General features: G+C 39.6%; 1 protein-coding gene across 1 annotated transcript in view; it reads right to left on the bottom strand.

The window, feature by feature from the left end:
- Positions 1-24,871, bottom strand: part of LARGE1 (LARGE xylosyl- and glucuronyltransferase 1) — a 277,165-nt gene that overhangs the window by 140,333 nt on the left and 111,961 nt on the right. Inside the window, exons 3-4 of the mRNA XM_066319909.1 lie at positions 9,553-9,854; positions 2,956-3,038 (exon numbers count right to left, since the gene is read on the bottom strand). Coding sequence (XP_066176006.1) covers positions 2,956-3,038; positions 9,553-9,854 — 385 coding nt within the window. The remainder of the gene's footprint in view (positions 1-2,955; positions 3,039-9,552; positions 9,855-24,871) is intronic.

The following is a 24,871-nucleotide window of genomic DNA, read 5'->3' as shown; positions in this document are numbered from 1 at the left end:
AGGATACTTAGTTCTAAATCAATATTCAGTTTAGTTTGTTGTTTCTTTTTGCTTATTCTGATAAGTGTTTTCTAGAAGATAAAAAAGAAATGTCTGTAAGAAGCTCTGTCTCTTTTCTGAGAGTATCTTCTCTTTCTAGCAAACAATTTAATGCCTAGTGAGAAAAGCTAGTTCTAGGCAGGAATGGACTTAGATTTGTCTTTAAGTATGTTCTGAGCAAACAAGGGAAATAGGTTATCTTGAATGTGCTCAAGTTTCATTAGCTATACTGGACTTTATCTTGACCACCTCTGCTGAGCTCAACAAGCCCTTAGAGACAAGCAATAGTGCAGGCCAAACAACATGTTCTTGACAGAGGCAGAATAAATCAGACTTAGAAATACCAATATTAGTTACCTTTTCTTGGTTTAATATTTTAATTTATTATTATTTAATAATTTAATTACATGGCAGTATTGTTTATAAATTTGCTAATTGCTCAGAGGAGAGCCTTAAATAAAAGAGGGACATTTCCTTTAAGGAACACAGAGTGGTTGTTTAAACATTTGAGCTGTGAGATTCCTATTATTTGCACAACATTTGGATACAGAGATATTCAAGTCTTCTCAAAATGGATGTAAGTACTAGGACAGAGAAACAGGGAGAAGCTAACCACTAGGATAACCTGTGTTACTACAAAAATGTGATTTTCTATTAAAACCCTTAGAAACAACAATTAAAATAGACAAAATCTCCCCACATCCTTGCAATATAAAGCCAGTTTACACCAATTACTTCAAACTTCTGATTGGAAATCGGCATAGTTTTAACAGTTAACAGAATTTTAACATTCAGAAAAATTATGCACGGAGAATGACATGGCACAAAAATCCATGCACAGAGAATGATAATTTTTAGTGGATTTCTGCTTTTGTTATATTTACTTTAGCACTGTTCTGGTCTTACTCATCTAACATGAACATGCTACTTCTCAAAAGACCTGCAAAGACTGTGCGCTAATAATGGAAGCTGCTCTCATATTTTGATTAAAGAGTACCTATGCAGTATTTTTTCATACTGGACATTTTTTCATCATTTTAAGAAGCTCACAAAAATGATAAAATTATGTACTAAAACCATTGTCAGGAAGCAACTACTAATGCTTCCATTAAGAGACTGGAGGCAAACCTAAGGAGCAAAGTGTGGGAATAGAATGCCCCACTCATGTTAGATGCAAGAATATATTACCACATGACATGAACTAGAGTCATTCACCCTTGCACAAAACTGCCTTTCAAATAAAGCAGCATATTGAAACTATCTCCTTAGTAAATGGTTTGTAGTGTAAGATTATTTTACTAGTTTATTTGTCCTGCTTGAGTCAAACAGTCTGACCACTTTCATCACTTTAATCCACCTTCTGCAACATTATTGGAAAACATCTCCAAGAGATATTTCTAAACTGGACAATTGATATACACAAATGCCCATGCATAGTTAAATGTGAATTCTTTTTTTTGGAGCTGCTGTCTATTAATGGAATTGGTTATTTTGTTTTTATTGTACATTCATGTCTCTCAACTTTGGGAGCTGCATGTTGGGGGTTGAGGTGTTTTTTTTTCCTTTCCTTTTCTTTACTTATTCTTTACAATGGTGGAATTTTCCCCATTGTGCTGCCAAAAAGCACTAATGGCTGGGTGCTTGAGACAGCCAGGAGGGGAAACTGTTATTCACTTGATCGTAGTCTTCTACAACCCTGACAGTATAGCTGCTGCTTAGGAAAAGAACTCATTTCCATGCTGCAGAAGCCCAGCTTGGTCCTGTTTTTTTCTTCTGATGTGAGGTGAGCCTCTGCTCCTTGAAGCAAGAACTGAACTGGGATTTTCTTCTCCCACGTCTCACTGAAGAGGAGCCTGTCCCTGTACTGGGAGCAGGACTACTGTCCTTCCACCCCCCCGCTGTTCTTCAGCACTGCTCTGAGTCTTTTCCTTGCTCTGTAGCCTGCACCCCACGCCTGCCCAGACTTCCCGTCTTTTCAGCGTCAGCTCTGGAGTTCCTGGTAATCTTTTCCATCTCCTCCATCTGGGCTGAGCTGCCATTATTGCATCCTGCCTGAGTCCCTGCCACAGCGCCCCCTGCAGCCGTGGAGGAATCATTGCACCTGCCCACCAGGAGCCAGCAGCGCCCCTGCTGGCTGTGACTGGAACTGCACCCAACACGCTCGAGGAAGCTGTTACTGTGCTCCTGGTTCTGTTTATTATTAATGCTGCCGTTCTCGTTGTTTGCCTTGTTACTAGGATGTACTAGTAAAGAACTGTTATTCCTACCCCCACACCTCTGCCTGAGAGGCCCTTAATTTTCTAAATTATCATAATTTGGAGAGAGGGGGGAATTCTCCATTCCAAGGGAGGCCCTGCCCCTCCCTAGCAGACACCTGTCTTTCAAACCAAGACACTGTGCTAACACCACGTTGCAAAAACTTCTGAGGAGCTGTAAGCAGCCATTTCAAAACCAGAATAAACCATTTGAGTTTAATGAAACAGTGTATCTACTGACTGTAACAGCCGGTTTACTTCAAAAATGAATGTCAAAATTGGAAGCTGGGATAGTCAGGTGACCACAGTGAATTTATCATCTACACCTGTACTATAAACCTACCAGAAACACACTAAATGAATACAACACTGTTATTCCATTCTCATTATTTTACAGCATTCAGGAGTGTGCAGATGTTTTAGAGTGAATATAGATACTGTCCCTATTCCCACAATGCAACAGGAATAGCAGGTGTATCTCTGATCCCTCATATTCACTGTAGAAATCTATTTGAAATGGTCATAAATTAAATGTTTCATTCCTTAAAAAGAAACTAGGGAAGGGAATCTGACCTTCTTTTGAAGTAAGAGAGTAAACCTAGAAAAGATGACTTAGTCATAATCACATATACAATACATGGGAAAAGAAAGCTACTTTTACCTGTGAAATAAGACAGACTTGACGAGTGTGACAACATCCCGACTGGCATTGTACCCTGCACAGACAATGGCAACGTGGATAGTCTGTGGGAGAAAAGGAACAAAAAGAACAAAAATTAAAGGTCCTGTGTTCATCACTCCTGAAGGAGAGCATTCATATGACACTGCTGTTGTTTAGTGCTGCAATAGTTATGGATTTGAGTGGGTGTTTTGCAGCTGTTTGCAACTCACTTGAGGCAGTTTGCTAAAAAATCTTAATTGAGTTATAGCACCATCATCACTCCAAAGTCATTACTATCCCTATCTTACATCAGATGTTTGAACAGAACTGCATTTATTAGCTAAGACACATGTGTGCATGTACATACACAGATCCTCCCCAAGTAAGCAGCACACAAAATCCTGAGTGTGCAAACATACAGATTTTTAATCTTCTGTAATAAAGTTTAAAATTACGTCTGATAATTAGAAGTAGATATGATCTCTGAAATTTTATATTATTTCTGTCTTATGCAAAACCCCTATAGAGAGGGTGAGCAATCTCTCATAAAGGAACGTGACTGCAACTATTTTCGGTTGCCAGGGCTGGATGCATCCCAGTGATGTGATGGGACACAGCCTGTGAAGGCAAGTGGCCACCTCCCTGCCTGTGACTACCAGTATGGGCTGTTTTGGCAGGGTTAATGTAAAGTTAAACACGACCCCCACAAACTCATTCTCTTCACCTCATGACGCTAAACTATCACTTATTCTGTGCCTTTTCACCTCCCTTTTAACATGAAGCAGAGGTTTCCTTGACTCTTCAGAAGGAAAGGGAAAATTGAAAAGGTGCTATGAGTCATTATTCAGCCAGTAAGTACTAATCTGAAAAATACTATTACGTTATTCTGCACTGCTTTTAAAAATTAGCCATTTCTGCTCCCTAGGGACAAAAAAAGTTAATCCTAGCGAATTTTGACTCCAGGTTCTGTGATCTTCTGCTTCTTAGTGGCCACAGAAATAAAGCAGAGTTCACCATGCTGCCAGCACAAAGATGCCATTGGGGACACAGCTGTGAAACTGCAGGGAAGCCTCATTTGGCTTCCATTTTAAGCTTGGTTAGCTGGTTTCTAACACACACAGCTCTCATTTTCCACAGAATGCCCACTATGCTGAGAACAAATGAGGAATTCTGCCTCCACACACAGCCACAGATTCCCAAAGCCTGGCTTGTAACAGAAGCACATTTACACAAGAAGTGCCATGTGTTGGGCACATCTGAGGAGCCCACAGCCCTATCCATTAAGATCACCTGGTACGAGGCACAATTTGAATCATACAACTGCCAAGTGGCTGTGCCACTGTAGAATGTCCACATGAACATCACAGCTGCCTCCAGCCCGACTGTGCTTCACAAGCTGAGGCATATTTAAGATCTGATGTTTTAAGAGGATTTGAATTGATAAGAAAACTGTCTGTCCAGAGAGGTATGAGAAAAAAAGGTATTGCAGCACCTTCTGGCAACAGCTCTGTGAGGTATTAGCATGTCAAATTTATGTTAAAGTCAATGGGAGCCAAGAATGCTCAACATTTGGCAAAAATTGATTGTGCTTCTCTCTTGTAATAAGAGGGAAGACCAGAGGCTGCTTAGTAATGACTTTTATTGCAGCAGGAGTCTGTACTGTACTCATCAGCATGGGTTGCCCTAGGTGCACTGATCCCTGATCTTAAACATACTGGCCTCCCCTCTGATCGCCACCTGGTCCTTCTCAGGCTTTTGGAAGACCCAAGATCCTTCCCCTCAATGCCAATTAAAATCAAATTTGCTGAGAACAGTTTCACCCTTGCTTTAAACATTTCACCTGAAGGTACTAGGCCAGAGACTTTCATTTTAGGGCTTTTCACAGAACAGTACTGTTGTATACCTTCAACATTGTTTTACACTACCTACACTTCCCAGAAAAGCTCTCCTCAAAGCCACTGTCTCTACCTCACAACTGCCCTCCAAATCAGAGTTTATTCTGTCAAGTGCTTGCCCACATCTATTCTCCTCTTACCAAATCTGTTTGTTTCAGAATTGAAAGCATGCATTCCTCACCATCTTCCAGTAGTTGCTGTTGCCTTGTGGCAGAGGACACACAACTGACATCGAGAATGGTTACACCATCACTTTATTATTCCCCAGTACAACCTTTTATACTCTTTTGCCTTATGCATACCACCTGTGTGCCCTTTTACACTTCTGTGATTGGTCAATGCAAATCAGCATTCCCTGCTCCTTTTCCTTTGATGATGTTCACCTGTCTTACACAGCTGCACCTTGTCAGGGGTGAGATTGCCTGCAGCACGATCTCCATTCTTTTACAATCCTTTCTGCCACAGCCTTGGATGCTACTTCAGCCAGGACACAGTGAGAGCAGCACTTGCTACTCTTCTGAATGTTCTAGTCCAGCTCAGAGACACAGGCATCCATGTACCTTCTGCTCAGCCTCTCTGTGGCACTTGATATTACATATCTCTTCTATTCCTGCCTGCAATCAGTTAAACAGAACAGCAATAATTCTCAAAGAAAACAGAAAGAGACTTTTTCTTTCCAAGTGTTTTCCAGCAGCACACTGCAAGATTCAGTCTATTCCTTTCTTTCCCTGGTTCTCTTTCCTCTCTCTCATTGTTTAACTGTTAAACAAAGTCAGTTAAAAAACAGATAAGCCAAAGTGAAGTCATTAACCTGAATTATCTGCAGATGTTTGCATCCCAAGGGGAAAAACATTATTTCCACTGTTCTCCATGCTTGTTCCAAGCACATGTTTGGATTGAGAGCAGAATCTAAACCCAGATTCTGGCAAGATATGACTGGAATAAGCACTTGAAAGCACCCTCCTCAGCATACTACTGTAAGCATCACCTCTCAGATTTTGAAAATTTTCACCTCTCCCAAACTCCTTTTTCTCCATCTGCAGATGGCTGGAAAAGTGTACCCCCCCATCCCACCAGAACTGGCCACTGTCATTCACACAACCTCCAGACTCAATGACTGCAGCTAACACCAAGGGCTAGAGCCACATGACCAAAAAATGCTCCAACTTCCACCACAAGCGTCAGCCTGCCTGTTTGGCTCAACATGTCCCACCAAACTTCTCATGCCAAGCCTCTTCATGCTATACTTGTCCCTTTACTGCTGGCATTCCAGGGTAATTTTAGATATTACTAGTCACACTCTAGGCTGGATACTCAGAAGTTGCTGCAAGACCAAAGCTGAGCATTCAAAGTGCCCGTCCTCCTACAGTGCTCTCTTTAAAGTGAGTGATGGGCATGTTCACCACTTGGTGCAAGAGTCTGGACTCAGGTCATTCACTGGAGGTGCTTTTGGATAATGTAACTCATTGCAGCAACAAATGCAATGACAACACACCTGCCTTCCAGAGTAAGTGAATTCCTCCTCTCTTTATACACAGAGATATGAATAGGTAATCAAAACACTGTGGAAGTCCATCACAGCGGTCTCCCTACAGGCTGAGGATCAGGGACACCAGCTGAACCATTTTTAATTGCAAATAGTTTAGGAAGCACTCAGGTCTAGGTGCTTCAAGGCACTAAAGGAAGCTAAGCTTCTTTAGGAAAGGGAGTTTAAGTCATACCAAGGTGCATGCTAACATAGTACAGAAACTCCTCCCTCAGCCACTACAGACCAGGAAAAAACTGTTCTTAAATGCAGTATTTCATGTTTTGGGATAATATTAATGTGAAGAAAATATCCAAAACCACAAAAAGAACTGGGCCCTAGATCCATACCGATGAGGAATATACAGTGCCTATTAGAGAATATATAATAATTTTTCCTCCTTGGGCTACTTTTAGGAATGATGAAGTAATGAGTTTTAAAAACCTGTATTTGTCCTTACAGTTTAAAATAGTCTTTGGCAAGACATTTCATACCTTGGTAATTTTCCAATAGGCTTTCCATTGTAGGTATTCAGTCCTTCATAAATAATTGTTGAATGTGATTGAGAGATATTACAAGTACATAACAAAATATTTGTGCTTGTTTCCAGGTGTTTTTGTGTTTGTTGGTTTGGGTTTTTTTTGTTGTTGTTTTTTGGTTTTGTTTTTGTTTTGTTTTGTTTTCCAGTGGCAGATAACCTCTGCTTCACATGTGTTACACTGCTGATGTTGGTTTGGATCTGTTCTTGATAGCTGTGGAGCACTACACACTCAAACCTATTGAACAACACTGTTGAGAACAGGTACAATATAAATATGCCTCTAAAAATGCTTCAAATGTTAAGTATCTTGCTAAGCTACTAAATGCTGTACTGCTAATTATTAATTATCCTGATATACAATCTCTTTCAAAAATATTTGTAAATTCACTCTTAATTCAAGTTAATGCTCAGTTTAGGGAGGCACAAGCTAGGAAAGAAACTGGGATAACACTTCAGGGAAGACGCTTACAATTTTTTAGCTATCATTGGCATTGTGCTGTCCTTCTGAAGCCTATTGTTAGTGCTGGCATCTGTGTAAGGACTATGCTTACTTATATTTCTAAGGTTTGTGTTCAGATTGTCTACTACTGGGAAGGCATGACAGGTATTTGCTCACTCCAAAAAGAACCCAGACACCCTCGTCTGGGTTTCTGATTTTTTCTTGCAGTATAATGCTGGTCCATTTTACAGTATCAGAAGAGCTCTCCTGTGATTCAACAGAGTAGGAAGCTGTGGCAGCAACGCAACAAACTCACAGCTATTTGATATAGATCACAATTAATACCACACAGACTGTGCTTTATCGGAGATTTAATCTTCATTCATTTTAACTGCATTTTCAAACGTTTTAATCACCATTAAAGACCATCCCAAATTAGATTGTGAAATTTTGTCACCAGAACAGACTCAATGAAATGAACAACCTATTCCTAGCATTCTTAGTCTCCCTCAGAGCAAATGTCTTCTTCTTAAGAACCCTTATTTCTCACAATCCAATTTGTCCACTCTTGCTGGTATATTCCAGGGTCAGAAGCTAAAAAAATTTTGTTTACACATCTGAAACACAGAAAAAAACCCAGAGAACCAAAGGCATCAAGATGTCCGTCACACAAATACAGGAGGAGAATCTACACTAACCAGATAAATGATGAGACCCTCGGCAAATCTGGTAGTAACAGAAGTTTAATTTTAACTTCCATTGCTGTAACTGAGTTATTGAGTGAGTTCCTTAAGAGGAGAGTAAGAAGTTATTTGGAGATCTAAATAGTGTGTGGCGAGATAGGGAGATGGCAAATAATGCGAGATTTCGTATTTTACGTAAGCATTGCCTCCAGCAGAGTGTTAAACCCCACTGAGCAAATAAACTCATGGGCAAAACACATTATAAACTCTAAGGCCACTTAAACTATCCCTACTTTAAGCTATTATTTTTGTGTCCTAGATTGGTTGGTACATTGAACAACCAAGAACTGACATACAGCTCATCACTCATTGATATAGTAATAAGGGAAAAGTGAGGTTTGCTGATTGATGGCCTGATTAGAAGAAATGCCAAAAATCTCACAGTGAGGAAAATAAGACCCTCATTATCTGGAGGAGGGAAAATGGAAAACAAAAACCTCCTTTTCCCTCTCCTTACAATAATGTTGCTTCCATTTTTCTACACTGATGGATAAAGATATCCAACAGGAAAGCAGTAATTCATTTTCAATGCATTTCCCATTGGATAGAACTTATCTGAAGATATAATTAGTATTTCTTTTTCCTCTCACACTAGTTTTCTTTCAACTTTTATCTTCCAAGTGGCAGCAAGTAAGATAAAAGGTGATATGGCATTACCCCCTTTGTAGAAATAAATGGAGGAAGTTATTTTTGATAACTTTATCAGCTGGGATTGGCACAAGGCTTTTAGGCGAGACTTTCTGTTTTGGATCTATCCATATTTGGACTTGTTGTCATTAAGACATCTGACAACTAAGTATCTGGATGACACCCACAGAAGTACTGACACAAAATGGGGAAAACCAGACCAAACCAACTGTGCCAAACTGTCTTAGAAGCAGATCACCTGTTCCCTGCAGCCAAGCACAACACTTGTGCACGGCTCTAACAAAGCACCTGCTCCTACAGTAACAGCCAGATACATTCCTGAAAGTGAGTGAAAAGCACAGGCCACAATTTAATTAATCCATGAGCCACGATTTAATTAATGGTAAACTCTGAACTGTTTCAATATAGGCACAGAAAAAGAAAAAAGGCTTTTCTAAGCACTCTGGAGTCATTATTATTTAAAACACACAGGGTCAGTTTGCCAGTGGTCTCTATCAGCAGAGATGCAATGAGTCAGCTAAAAACAAGGCTTTGATTTTCATATCAAGTTTGGGGACACATGAATGAAAAAGGCAAAAAGCTGTGATGAAATATTAACTCAGAAAATATTCTGATGATTAAACACGTTAAAGGGTTTTTTTTTAAAAGAACAGTAAAAATTATCTGAAAAGTTGCATGCAGCAGACCTTTAAGAGGCTGGTTTTGGAGGAAAAGGTTTCAGAGGAAGGAGACAGGGATCCGCCACGCCCTTAAAGGACCGCATCTACCAAAGCTTTGTTTCTGGCAGGTTCCTTTGCTGTATTTACCTCACACTTTTCCACCGCTGGCTGCTGGCCGCACTCGGAGCTGTTCCCCGCCACGATGCCAGCCCGCAGGCTCTCGCTGTCGCCCGTGCCCTCCTCCATGGAGTACGTTTTGGAGTGGTTTCCGCGGTGGTGCGCGGGGCCCCGGCTCTGCACCAGGCTGAGCTGTTTGCGCAGCACGCGGTTCTCCTCCTCCACCTCCCGCACGCGCACCTCCAGGCTCTCGCGCTCCCGCTGGCTCGACGCCGTGTACCGCGGGCTGTGGGGCTGCGACTCCAGCGGGGACAGCGACACCGGCTTCCCATCTGCACCACAAGGAAACAGAGCACTTTGGGTCACAACTCACCAGAAAGCCGCGTCTTCCTTTAACCTTGGTGTTGTTAGGATAGGGTTAATAATTTCTGTTATCGCAGAAGCTGGGAATAGAGTCTCAGCTTCACTGCAACCAGGATGTTGCTTCCATTGTTCCAACCAAATCAAGTATAACTTTGCCTGGTAATCGATGTGGGGGGAGAAGGAAAAGGTTGGGACGATTTGTACTTGGAAATAAAGTTATTCTTTACTAGGTTGGGTGAAACTGTACCTAATCATCATGAGACAGATAACGATTGTTGGTAACTGAACATGATTATTATCTCAAACTAGAATCATGAGAATCACAAGGGAAAATATTCACCAAAACTCATGCTTGGGTGTATACAATAGAACAGTGGAGGTTAATGTTTAACATAGAGTTGTGTAACAGAGGGGTATAATATTGGGGTCTTCTTGGACCCTCGTCGGAGTTGGATTTGGGTTTGTACCCCGGCTCCCAGAGCTCTCGTCAATAAAGCACCCACATAATCATCCGTGATTATGCGTTTTCCTCGCTAACATTGTAAAGCGGAGATGCTGTTTTCAAATGCAGCGCTGTTTTGTGCAAACTTGGCGCTTTCCAGGACATGCTTAAGTGCACGGTAAGCTTGGACAAATGCTGAATTCTATGAGCTACAGGTCCTACTAATTTTCAAACCACACCAAAAGATGAGCATGTGTTTCTTTGTTCTCATAGGGCTGCTTGCCAATCTCTAGTCTGGGAAGACAGTCAAGAAAATGAGGATTTAATTCAAAGACAATTAATATACAGTTAAATGTACTTTAGAAATGTATGCAAGATGAAATAATTTTCCTATTCCCACTTCCTCCACAGTCAAATGACAGCATTCTGGCAACTATTTTGTGCCAAACAGTAGCCCCAGCTGATTCACATGTGAGGAACAGATGGATTTTATTCAGTAACACAGTATTATGTGCTTGATGAGAAATAAGAGGTTCAGGACAGAAACGTTCAGTTCACATGTGGGCCAAATTTGGGAAAGTATTTTGGCTTAAGAAGACTCTGTGGAATTTTGAAAAAAAGTAAAAAGGTTCCATTCAACACCTTCAACTAAAACTGCTCAAAAATGTTCAATCAAAATCAAATCTAAGCAAAGCAAAAGACGGTGAGAGATATCCACAGTGTCATGATTAGCAAGAAAATTCCTTTGCAGTGATCATATGTGAGTATCTTGTACTAAAGTATTTCTCTGATATAACTTACTACTTGCATGTATTACATCAGAAAATTATAGAATTCTAAGGCTGAAAAAACCTCTAAGGTTATTGAGTCATACTGGTAATGCAGCATCAACATATTCACCATTAAATTATGTCCATATTCACATTGATGTTTTTTGAACACTTCTAGGGATTGTGATTTTACCATTTGCCTGAACTGCCTATTCCAATGCCTGACCACTTTGTCATTAAGTCATTTTTCCTAATATTCAAAAAATCTCCTGTGGTATAACTTGAAGCAATTTCATCTCATTATTGTCACTTATTGCCTGTAAGAAGAGGACGATCCTCACCTGGCTACATTCTCCTTTTGGGCAGTTTTAGAAAGCAGCAAAGTCTCCCCTGAGCCTCCATTTCTCCAGGGCAAAACCCGCCAGTTCCCTCAGCTGCTCCTCACGGGACTTGTGCTCCAGACCCTTCCCTAGCTTCACAGCCCTTTCCCTTTTCTGGACATGCTCCAGCACTTCAAGGTCCAGAATTGAACACAGGATTCAAGGTGTAACTTCATCAGTGCCAAGTACAGGGACATGTTTGCTATTTAATGATTTTTCAAGTGCAGAGAGTCCCATGGGTTTCATCAAACAAGTACCAGCCTGAGTGGTTTATAAAATGGAAATCATGCAATTACTGTTCAGAAGTTCTCTCTAACAAGTACATTTTTTCACCTACCAACTCAAAACTATCTCCCTGCTACAAAGATTTGTTCATTCCTTCCTCTTTTTCATTGTTTCACGTTACATGAATGATGAGCAGTCCTCCAAAAAGACTTCATGAAATAAACAGGTATGGAAAGCAAACCCTCAATTCTAATTTACTCAAATAAATTTACAATTTATTTTTGTTGAGTTACACAGGTATACACACTTCCTGTTATGTATATAAATTATTACCATGATTTTTATCATCATTTGGATAGAATATCTTGCATCTTTTTGTGGGCTATCTCTGGCAAAAATTTTGTAATTTATTATTTTTACCATTAGCAAAGGTTATGGATAAACCCGAGACTGAAAAACGTCTCAAGACAAATTCTGGAGTTTGGCCACTCACATCTTGAAACTTGAATGCTCCAGCAAATAGTTATCAAAAATTAAATGAGATATTTGAAAAGCCTGAAAATAATAGCTGCAGTAATAGAGAAATGTCAACATAAAGGACAGAGCCATGCTACAATCAGACATGCAATAGAACACTGATTTATCTTTCTCAGCCAAACTTGGAGTGCCTGGAACTGAAGTCCTGTTTTTTCTCAGCTGCTCATACTCAAGCTAAGAAAACTATGACTCATTTGGCTGTGATTCCATTGCATCCCTGCTACTGGACAGCAAGAGTGTACAGTGTAGACACTCTCAGATAAGAAGAAAAACAGCGCCTTTGCTCATCCACAGAACAACCAACCCGTGTTATCATCAGATAAACAATTACATTGCAAATCTAGCCAAAGACTTCACTTGCAATCTTAACTCCTCACTCGGTAAATATCCAGCTGACATAGATGTTACCTCATCACTCCCTGTATTTGTCACTGAATTCCGCTAGCTTCAAATAATTACCAGAAAAGGTAGCAAGATACAAAAGTAAATCTCAGAACATTGATGAAAATTTCAAAATATGGAAAAGAATTAGCGTATGTTTACCTATTCTATGGGCATAAATCAATAGGTCATAAATGCTGCTTTGCCAAAATTAAAACTTTAAAAGCTTTTTTTATCTTTTAGAAAAGGACAGCATTTTGTCCATCTGAACAATTGTAGGTCAGAAAAAAAAAAATATTCTGATATTGATCAGAAAAGTTCAACTGTTTCTAAACAGTGCTTGGAAGAAACAGCATAGTCTGAGAAAGTGTCTGAAAGAAATTATCAACTCACTGCCTCAGACTGAAGTCGCAGCAGCTAATGAGACCAGCCCAGTGTTTATGCAGCCTTAGCTTTAAATGCCAGTAACTCCACTAGTGTTCTCTCAGTAGTAAATATTTCTGCTGGTATGTAAAAGGAGTAAGGAAATCCTCTCAAGAGTTAAACAACTAGCTAGCGTCTTCATCTGAAATGTACAATTAGTTAAAATGCACTGATTTACTACAGAAACTATCAATGTTTTGTTACAAGTTACTAAGTCAAATATACTTTCTGGAATAATCTCTTCAGGGTTCATACAGCTGGACAAGTCATGTTTTGTTACTAATACTGCTCACTACTCTCAAGTGTATCATCATGTACTTGGTATCCCAGCCCTTTGCTGCAAATGATAATCTGATAATTCCAGGACCCACGTGAAATAAAAGTAGAAAGCCAAAAGTGAAGTCATTAGCAAGTGACCTTAATACTCAGAAATAAAGTAACATTTCTCATAAATTCAGAGACTGTGTAAGTCATAATTTTTGCACTTCCAGGCTGGAGGCAAGATACTATTTATTTCTGTGAGTTTCATCTTGCCTCTGCAGAAGGAGTAAGTGGATCAATGTTAGTGACCACTGATGTCTGATTGTGTGTGTTGCTTGGTAGAAGAGTTAAACTGATTGCACTGCACTTGAATTTTACAGTTTATAGTAATTGGCAGAATGCTCTGAGCTGGTGTCTAAGCACTTTTTATCTAATCTAAATCAAAATAAAATAACATAGCCCATAATGAGATCTGTGTGACTTTTGGACTGAAGATCTCCCTGGGAGCACTACATGGAACATGACTCTGCTCTGAAGCAAGCAGCACACTTTTGAACGGTGTAATAAATTATAATAAAGCTATTATTTTTTTATTCTTCATTTGTGGTTATTGCTCTATTTTTGAACTTTGGCAGTTCCAGATTTTATTTTTTTTCCTTTGTCAAGCCTTTTACTTCAGACTTGTGCTAATGCAACTGACCCTAAAAAATCCTACAAAATTCCACTGTCCACAAAACAAAGCTCAAACACAAAGCTGAAAAATTATTTCAGGGTTGACAGCAGTCAATGACTTATCATCACACTAGGTCCAACAATTCAGAAAACTTGACAACATGTAAGTTGTGAATTCTGTGGATTATTGAATGTTTCTGCATATATGAAATCAACAGGATTTAAGGCATCAGATTTCAATAATACTTACTTAAGCAGAGTGCTGAGGACACTGGACAAAACAAAGCCATTAGAAAGCAATCCAGCATAATTCACTTGAAAGGAGAAGGACTGAACCAGTGGCATTTTCTTTCTTACATACAAAATTTAAAGGATAGGCATTAAAGCCAAGTTCCTTGTTTTGTAGTTACCAGACTTGGGAGAGGTGATAGTCCTGTAAAGAACCCAGTGGCATTGGAAAGTTGCTGAGGAAAGAGCCACAGAGAAAAAAGAATATTTATCTAAGGGTTCACTGGGTAAGGGAGAAAGAAGTAGAGTGTGGGAAAGCAAAATTTTCTCTAATTCAGAGAAGAATAGTGCTGAAGCAGGGATCTCAAGTTTTTCAGACAACTCTGATTTGAACTAAAATGTTTACAATTGTGTTAGGAACTGAGGCCCATAAAAGTATGGAGCATGTTTTGGGAGGGGTTTTTAAAACTTTTTAGATTCCATTTGCTAGAAAGCACAAACTGCTTGTGTTCTGACGTCTTTACAAGGTTTAGAAGTTTCTAGATGTTTCAGCTATTACTCACCCCTAATAGCATGCAGTGCCTTTAACATGAACTAATGGGCTGCTTCTTAGGTAAGAGGAAGGTTTTCTGTCCAGAGACAGTGTTTCAGTCTGACCAGGATACAAGATACTCTTCCATTTCACCTTTATTAACATTTGAAAACTGACATTATCTGTGCCCACTCAGAAGACTAGCAGTATAAGAATTTTAACCAAAAGCCAGTATTTTGCAGAAAGGAATGGGATAGCAGGCAACCATGCTCATTACTCTCCCCTTGATAAGGCCACAAAATTATTCAAGCTCATTGCACAATTATTTTTTCCCACATAAAGACCATTGTGGAGAAGTCCATGAACTTTAAGAGAGAAGAAAAATAAGACTGCAGTCAGGACTACAGAGACACAAAACCCTGGTGTAATCAGATAAACAATCCCTTCTATCCAGCTTTAATCACCTGACACTTTAGTACTCCACACACTTCAGCCAGCTACTCTGGTAGGTCCTGGCTATCTGAGAGCTATGAATGAAATCCTTTCTGCTGATGCTTTGGTACTTTAGATATGTGCCTCCATGTGTAAGTGCTAAGGCATCCCAAAGTGCCTATTCTTACACTTACAAATTTTTTTTTGTCCAACAACTTTTTGTGAAACACTGCAGTGTGATCATAGCTGAAACGAGAAAATCTTGCCAGAACGGCAATTTTAACAGTGAAACATAGTCCAAGCAATTTACTTTTGGTCTGTGAGCACAGAACTTCTTCATCCTAACATGATATGAGACAATTACAAGCTCATACTTTTCACATGTCAGGAAGTTCTAACACTGAATGATGCTACAGTAAGTGCACTGAAGGCTGATACCCACTTGACAGAGACAACCAAGCCTTTTCATACAGTTCAAACAAGTTTCATCAGCTCTGACAGTACTTCTCCCATCACTGTTAAGTTCTCCTCAGGATCTGACATGGACAACACATGTGTTAAATCACATGTTATTTAGTTAGGAGAGACTGTTTGCAGTGGAAATGCCAATCAACCATCAGGCTTGGACTTAGTCAATACTAATCACACTTAGGAACTTCAGCGTGTTCTTTAAGTACTAAATTTGCGGTCAATTCCGCTGCTGTTAAGGGTACTTAAGAACACATTAACGTGGTTTATTGAACCCAAACCTGAATCATTCAATTCCACTGCAGGTCAGCCTTACTTAGAGAATTATGTTATTGCCTGCTGTTCATATGCAGGGACATGTCTTTCTCAGTGTCCTTTCCTTAAACAAAATACCCCTCTACAAAATACCCCTCTACAATCAGCGGATTCAGAAATTAAACATATCATACACAAAAACCTTCACCCACAGAACACCAGACTTGCAAAGTGCACTGAGTTTGCTTGGCCAAGTTATGACACAGAGGGCCTCCAGGAGTGGCCTCTGTGGGAAGCTCCTGGAAGCTTTCCTTACATCCTAGAGAGCCAATGCTGGATGGCTCCAAGATGAACCTGCTGCTGGCCAAGGCTGAGCCCAGCAGAAACAGTGGGTGCCTAAGGGGTAACCACAAAGAAGGGGTAAAAAGGGATTATAGCCAGAGAGGAGAGCACTGAGAATACAGCAGAGGAACAATGCTGCAGGTACCAAGGTCAGTGCAGAATGGAGGTGCTGCTCTAGGTACCAGAGCTAAGATTTCCCTGAAGCTGTGGGAAGACCATGGTGAGGTGGCTGTACTTGCAGTCCATGGAGGTCCACAGGTACACGTGGAGGACCATATGCCAGAACAAGCTGGATGCCCAAAGGAGGCTGTAACCCTGTGGGGAAGCCCACACCGGAGCAGGTTTGCTGGTGGGATTTGTGACCCCTGTGTAGGGGTGTCACCCTGGAGCAGTGTGTTCCTGAAGGACTGCACCCCAGGGGAGGGACCCATGCTGCAGCTATTTAAGAAGAACCACAGCCCACGGGAAGGGACTCTCTTGGAAGAAGTTTGTGGAGAACTGTCTCCCATGGGAGGGACTCCACACTGAAGCAGGGGAAGATTGTGAGGAGCAAAGAGATCACATGTGATGAACTGACCACAACCCCCATTCTCTGTTTTTCTGCACCATTCCAAGGAAAAAGGGAGACAAAATCAGGAGTAAATTTAATTTGGGAAGAAGGTGGGAAATAAAGTGGGTTTTTTAGATTTGAGTTTCGTTTCTCATTACCCTACTGTCATTTGATTGGTAATAAATAAAATTAATTTTTCTGAGTTGAGTCTGTTTTGCCTGTGACAGTAATTAGTGAGTGACCCCTTTCTGTTCTTGTCTTGACCCATGAGCTCTTCATTATATTTTCTTTCGCCCTCTACAGCTGAGGAGGGAAAATGATAGAGCAGCTTTGGTGGGCACTTGGTGTCCAGTCAGGGTAAAGCATCCACTGAAGTCAAACACTTAAAAGTTTGGAAAAATGACAATGATGGTCTCCCGTTCAGTCTTTGCTGTCATTCCCTTGTGTCTGCTGACAGGATCATTAACTGCACAATCACCACTTTATTTCCAAAGAATATGGGAATCAGTGTGTGCATAGGATGGATGGTGATCACAGCTGTTTAGCAGGTTGTTTCAGCTCATCATTGTTTGTGACCACACATATATATCTTGCTATGAAAAAAAGACTTATTTATTCCCTCACTGGCCTATAATGTTCATAATTATGTATTTTAACACAACACAGGGATCCGTGACATATTCTTCAAAGTTATTTAAAGAAAAGGTGGTACTATCAGTCCTTTTTTTTACAGTCAAGCAAGAAGTTTTGGAGTCCTTAACACTCTCAGAAAATACCAGTTTCAGATGCACAGCTGAGATGCATCTGATACAGGTTTTTGACAAATAATGGCCTTTTCTGCACTACAGTTTTTCAGAGGACAGCTATATATGAAACAGGTAAAAGCTTAACATCTCTGTAATGCAGGAGTCTGCAGGTTGGAAACCCAGGAAATGCAGGGAAAAATACTTTGCAGCCACTTGCAATATCTTTGTCTTATGAACAACATGTAATGAACTCGGCGGTGGAGATAGAAACAATTCCTCAGGGCAAATTTGAGTTCATAAATTACACAGTTGTCCCTTGCCTTGTTCATGATGTGACTTCCAGTCTCTTAAATCAACTAAATGTAGTGGTTCAAGATCTGTTTTCTCTGCATTGCTGCGTTTGCTCTGCACGCAAAATGAGGAAGGGGTTGTGTTTCAGAAAGGGTTTGCAGTTGTACCATCCATGATGGCATCGTGCTGCAGAACTGCAGAGAGCTGTTGATGTGCTGGCTGAGCAAATGCAATTCTGACGGGGGCTCTCTAATGGGGATGGTGAACAGTAGAAGACACCAGGTAAAGAAGAAGCATGAAGCAACAGAATGCAGGAAGAAATAGGGAAAGAAAACGTAAACATAAACATCCTTCTTGAAAACAGATGTGACCTTTTTTTAAATAGTTTGCTTTTTCAAAAGAAATATTGGCTCATTAGCCAGTTAGGAATGTTGGCTTATTAGCATATTCAAAACAAGGGCCTATAAGTCTTAAAATATTTCTTCATTTCCTTGTCAAGAATACAATAAATTTTTTTGTTTGCTCTTCTCATTCTTTCTTTCCCTGTTTTGCATTGCCTTGGCAATATATATGCCTCTCCAAGAAAAAGACTAAAAATAACATTTCCCTCCTTTCTACTGGCAGTGGAGATGTAAGAAAATAATATCTTATCAGAGTGAGCACTGAGGGAAAATAAGATTTTTATCAGGGACTTGGCTTGACGAAGATAACATGTTATCAAGAGGGGAACTTGGCAAAGATAACACATTATCAATATCAGGAGTAAAGCCTGGGGAAAATAATGTCTTAATACCTATTAGATTCTAAATAAGCCATCTGTGCTCTTGACAAATTGTTATTTTCTCCAAGTACCATTCCTGTAAAGATGCTGATTTTTTTGGCAAACCACTTCTTTAGCAGTTGGGAAGTGGGGGAGAAAGAGCAGAAAAAGAAGCTCCATCTCCCCAAAGGTAGAGGGGTATTCTCTTTCTTTTTAAAAGCTTTGCAGGCAGGTCAAGACTGCCAATGTGACAGCCAGAAAGACTCTCATGTGTAGGCGTATTACAGGGAAATCTACAACAACAACACTCAGCAAGAACACTGCAGAGCATCCTGTGACAGAAGGAGAGGGTCGATGCCCTTCTGTCCTCTGACCACGCTACCAGGCTATGAGTTGTTGCCTATAGAATTTTTGGCAAACACACTTCTCTACAGAGGCAATGATTGGCTATCCCTTAGCAGTGACTTTTTGTCTTAAACAACCTCATCACAATTAGCAGTATATACGTAGGGTACAAATAAATGAGCCCTTTTAGGTCAGTTCAGAAATAAATCCCCATTCAGTCAGAGGTTACCATTCCCACAGCTTAAGGTGACCCAGAGGGTCAGACAGTGCTTCTCACCTCCTGCAAGGTAACAAATCCAACTCAGCTTAAGCTGGTCTGAGCCAGCCCAATTGCCTCTGCCCTGAAGCACTCCCTTTACCACCTCCAGTACAGGGGCAGAGACACGCCGCTGCCTGGTGGGTGCCTGTGCCCTGCAGCTGAAACCCTCCGCAACTCAATTATCAATCTTTAGAGTTTCAATCTGGATGAATTTAAATAAATTATGCCACCTCCTGGAAAATGAGAAATCCAATTCATAGCAGGACGGACTACTAAATGCCTTAAATGGCAGAATGTGGGTAAATGCCACTGGTTATTCATAGCAATGGGCAAGCAGGGAATAATTAGAAGGGAAGCTGTGGAGGGCCTGTAGGAGTGTGATGTGAATAATAAAGCACACTTAGGAAAAGGCATATGAATGATATCTGCAGGGTAAGTACTTGTAGCCAGCTGAATTTCCCTGGTGTACAGTAGGAGTGGGAGGGAAAACAATGGGATTTGTTAATCTGAAAATTTCCTATGGAGAAGCAGCATCTCTTTTTGCATTAACCACTTGGATATCTTACACCCAGGTATTCCTCTCTGTTCAGGTGTGAGCTTTGTGTTAAGGTGACTACTGCTCCTGATACAGCAGAATGTATAATCAGCAGAATGTATGGGTAGCCATTACACCTCTCTGAGGTAAAGCATGTGCCCAAATGTGTCACTGCAGCTGTACACAGTACTGTGACTATCATTCATGGCAGTGGGATGTAAAAGACTGGAGCTATTCTATGTCGGCTCCTGCTCAGTAATAAACTGTGCAAGAGATAGGAAGGGGAAAAGCCTAAAATAGACATTTTACAGTGTTTTTCAAAAGGACAGAAAGTACAAGAAAAAAGTACAAATAAGCTTAGAAAATATATATATCTATGTTTCTACAATTGCCACAGTAACCACAAGCTAGAGGCAAGCATAGTCACTGCAAGCCTCGTAGTTCTGTTGCTGATGATTAGCCTCAGCTGCTCATCAATAGAGGCTCCAGATGATAATAATTAAGTTAAAATTCTGAGCAGTGTTTGCATGTGTGCAGCATGCAGAAGCAACAACGGATGCTATAACCTATTTCCTGATTGTACAGCGCTTGGATCTGGGGAACCTGGGCATCGCATATCCTTCCTCATCCTCATCAGGCCAAACATTCAGAAGAAATGCACTTGCACACACTGGAATCTACAAGCTACAGTGGAAAACATTCCTAACCCTGCACAAGAGGAAAAAAAAAATCTTTTCAACCAGAATAAGAATAATATAAAAAAGATAATTTTGCACATTCCTCTAAACATTTACCTTAACTTCCTTACAACCTAAAAAATGACTGGTCTGTGACAAGGTAGCCTGGTCACCTTAAAAAACATACAGTAACTCCAGACTTGGTCCATTAGTTCCCAGTGACCTACAGATGTGGAGGAAAATTCAGTATCATTATGTGACTGTCTGTTAAGTTTTTTTCTCATCTTACTTCCTCCAGAATTTCATTTCCTGAATGTGACACTTGGTCATCAGTAATAGCCATGCCCCCCTGATTAACTGTAGTGTCAAGAATACAGACAAACACACACCGTGTGTAGATTACATTTATTGCTTCAGTCCTCCATCTTTTCATAATTCCATGACTGACATAACATGCCCAAATCTGCTTAATACCCAAGAAGTTCAGAGGCACAGTCCCTTTAGGGATAAGGAAATGTGAAAAAGAATTGGGTAGACTTTTATGGAATCCATAACAAAACAACCTGTGCCTCCATGTATCTACCCTATCACTCTGGTTTGAGTCTATTGTAAGCTTACTATTTATAGATCTGATTTTTTTTTTTTTCATCACACAACGATTAATAGTAAAGCGAAAGACCTATTAATTTGATGATAAAAAATGTAAAGCAAAAGCAAACCAAAAGGTTGGCTTTAGTTAAAACATGGGAGATGGGTTTAAAAAATTAGGTCTAAGACAATGCAGGCAGTCAGCCTCTAGGAAAGCCACTCTCTTTTAAGTAATAGTTTAAAATTTAGTTAACAGTAAAATTTGTGCCTTGCTGGAAATCACCTGGTAGCAGTGTTACGGACTATCACAAAAATGGACTTTCAGCACGTACACAGAAATGCTGCAGAATTTATTAGTTCAAGCTGGTTGGTGATGCTGAAACCTGCTCAAAAACTTGTTATATCCCTTAATCTCCCTTGGCACAGAGATGCCATCAGAGAACCATGTGCTGGTATTTTGACTGAGGCTGCTGAAAAAGCTGCTGAGGCACCTGAACACTGACTGAGCATCAAGGATTGTTTAAGGATAAATAAGTAAGTTAAAAAATCCAAATTCTGCACCACAGCATTTCTTCCTCAGTAGTACCAAGATCTGTAAAACCCTTCAAATCCTTTAGAGCTCAAGCCAACAAGAAGACATATGAGCACATATATAGAAAGTCAAGTAGCAAAGAACAAATTTTCAAATCAGTGACTGCTCTTCTTTATAAATGTATCTGAAGATTACACAAGCAGACATCAGTATCATTCCTCTGATGACATAACACTGCAAAAGTTATTAATATCTTTCAGTATTGAGTCTTCTTTTCTCCCCACACATTCTCAGCACTTCATTTGCTGCGCCTGTCATTTCAGCCACTTCAGTCCCAAAGAAAAGTGAAGGGAAAATGCAAATAACTGCATATTCAGGACACATGAAGGCCAATCAGTGTTATGACATTTATCTTCACTTATGACAAGAGATAAAATAACTCAGGAGTTAGTTTCTTGTCCTCCTCATGAAGGAAAATGTCATACCAGATCGTCATGTACTATATACAGCAAAATTGCTAACACACTTTGCAGAGGAAAGAAACATCTCTGCAGTGATACAGATGGTAGGTTACATGTCATGGCTATGACATCAGAAATGAAACACACATCATTTTAAAATAGTAGATGTAAAAATAAGTTATGGCAGAAGAAATACAACAACAGTACATAAATTAGCTAAGGGCAACTAGTTAGATTATTTGCAAAAGTTAAAATTGTATTAAATAACAATGAGTTGTTCATGGAAGTCAACAGTGCTTTCAGAATCAGCTTCAGTGTGGCCAAATATCTATCCCAGGGCTACAAAATATTCTTGGTGATCAGACTCTACTGTAATATGGAACCACTTTTTTACATTAACTTACTCAACATTTACCTTTTAAAAAGTATTTAGCTTTAATACATTATAAAGGCTCCTTCTACAAAGATATAGTAAGTTTGTAAGAACTGATTTTTATCAGATATATCCGATAGCTGTATCAAGTAGACAGAGATTTAAATTTCTATCAGTGATCTAAATTTCCTATAAGACATGAGGAAATGACTCTTTTTTATTATATTCTTGTTTTGTTACAAAAGTGAAGGCAGCATATCAGAAACATAATCCTATTTCAAGTAAGCAAAAGGCAAAACTTGGTGACTGATCAAAACAAGCTTAGGTGTAACAGTGCCATGATGTGTGCATGCATACAGCAGGGTGCTGTTAGTCATTTTTATCTGCACACACCCCCAGTGCTGTAATGTTTTAGGTCAAAATGTGGGCCACGTCCCCTGTGCCCCATCACAAACCTGCTGAGCTTCCTGTGAAGCAAGCAACAAGATTTTTCATTTTCAAGCAGCCAAAAGTTTATTAAGGTTAAAAACAGTGAACTGGGAGCAAGACTTAGCTGTTCTGCTTACTAAGGGTTTGTCTTGTAACAGATGAGGGGTATCTTTGAGACTAATTCATGTTCCTGTGCACCACAGCAGAAACATCTTAATGTACACTTGGAATCCTAAGCTAGATTTCTAAAGAATATGCCTACTCTTGTGTATGGCACCACTAAGGTTAAGCCCTACTGACATGCTTATTTACTATTATAAAATTGCTTTACTCAATTAGAGCAGTACTGCTCAATATTGATAGGATTTGCATGTTTTTAAGTAAATATTTCCTCTTTTTTCCCCCTCAAATAGATCTCTAGTTTCTCAAGTTTTCATTACCTCCAGGTGCTCCCCTCAAAAGTAGAATAGGCTGTATGAGACCTCTTGACTAAGTACAGACAATGTGGGATTTTTAAGGATGCTTCCGTGAGGTAGACTGGATGCAGGGCCAATGGCCATCATTTTTCTACACTTATGTATACTATGAACTAATTGATGTCTATGACAAGTTTTTGTGTTGGACTAAAGGGAAGATGGAAGTGGAGGCATTTACAAAAATTACTGTACTGTGTTATGTCCAGGTCAGTTACAGTCCTACAGTTGTCCTTTACTCTGTTGACAAATTTTCACAACTGTCTCTCCATCTTCCTTTGTTAGTGTAAAAATAGGTTTATTCAATTCTACCATTTGAAATATCTTTTACCTTAACGTTTACATGGAATAGACAGAGAATTGACCAAAATTGTTCCATACTGAAAAAACCCAAATTAACACACCTTATGCCTAAAGAACAATCAGACACGGGGAAAAAAAAACAATAGATCAGTTGCATAACAAAAACATTGCAACCGTAAAAGTCCTTTAAAGGTCAAGCAAAAGAAGAAACAACATGAGGGAAAAAAAGAAGAGAGAAAAAGGTGGCTTCCTTCCTCACCTGCTCCCATCTTGTTTCAGGAGAAGGGAAGGATCTAAGAGAGTATTTTTAATTATATATTCCATATAAATTTGAACTAATCTAGACATAGGAATCAGCTGTTAAGAACTGATGTAGGATAAAGTTGAGGACTGAATGCTAAAGAACATTGCTTCCATCACCTTTCTTTTCTCTCTAAGAACAGGCTGCTGCAATATGCACCCTTATGGAAAATAAGGAATCATGGACTTCTCCCTTCTAAATTATGGCCATCTGCCCAGGAAAAACTGAGGCAGGCAACAGACTAAGAACACTTCATAGTCCTATTACTACCAAGTTTACTTTCTAAAATATGCCTTCTTCTGGCCTTAACTATCATTAAAACAGTACAGATATTGAGTTATACCAGCCCTGACTTTATGCTTCCCTTTGAAGAAGATCCTATATAGCTAACATTTTATATATATATGCACATATAAAAAAGGGACAGGATACATTTATATATACATTACATATGTATCCTTTCCCTTATCGTAAAATTCCAATAGACAAGACATTTGAATGTGATTTCTTATGTTTTGAGAGACAGTCTTTTCTCTTTAAAGAAAGTGTAACTTCAGCAGGTACGTATTTAAAATTCACACTAGCACCTTATACTAGCAACTTCTATGGAACTGATTTGGTTTCTTACTTGATGAGCACAAATATTTACTGTGAATTCCATCAGACAAGGATTTTCTTTCTTTTCTCAAATAATCTGACCATCCAATCAACAGAGGAAGTTGCATTAAAACTGAAATTAAAGTCTTGCAATATTTTAGATTTATTGGAAAGTCAAATTTTGGAGTTACATGAGAAAACATTAGTGCTATTTGCTTGTTTCTTTTGCATTAAGATCTCGCTTTCATCCCTGCAGCAGAAGCTGAAAAAACCCCATCACCTATCATGACAAAAAAAATCAGAACACAAAGCTCTTAAAAACTGATTTTAGACACAGTAAATTATGCCTCTTGAATACTTTGAACTAGCGATGAAAATAAAATTTTCAATAAAAAAAATAATATTAGGATTGCTCAAA

Source organism: Sylvia atricapilla, chromosome 5 (assembly GCF_009819655.1).
Source record: "Sylvia atricapilla isolate bSylAtr1 chromosome 5, bSylAtr1.pri, whole genome shotgun sequence".
In the NCBI taxonomy this organism is placed as follows: domain Eukaryota; kingdom Metazoa; phylum Chordata; class Aves; order Passeriformes; family Sylviidae; genus Sylvia; species Sylvia atricapilla.
Note: the sequence above shows the minus strand (reverse complement) of the source record. Positions and strands in the feature narration are given on the sequence as shown.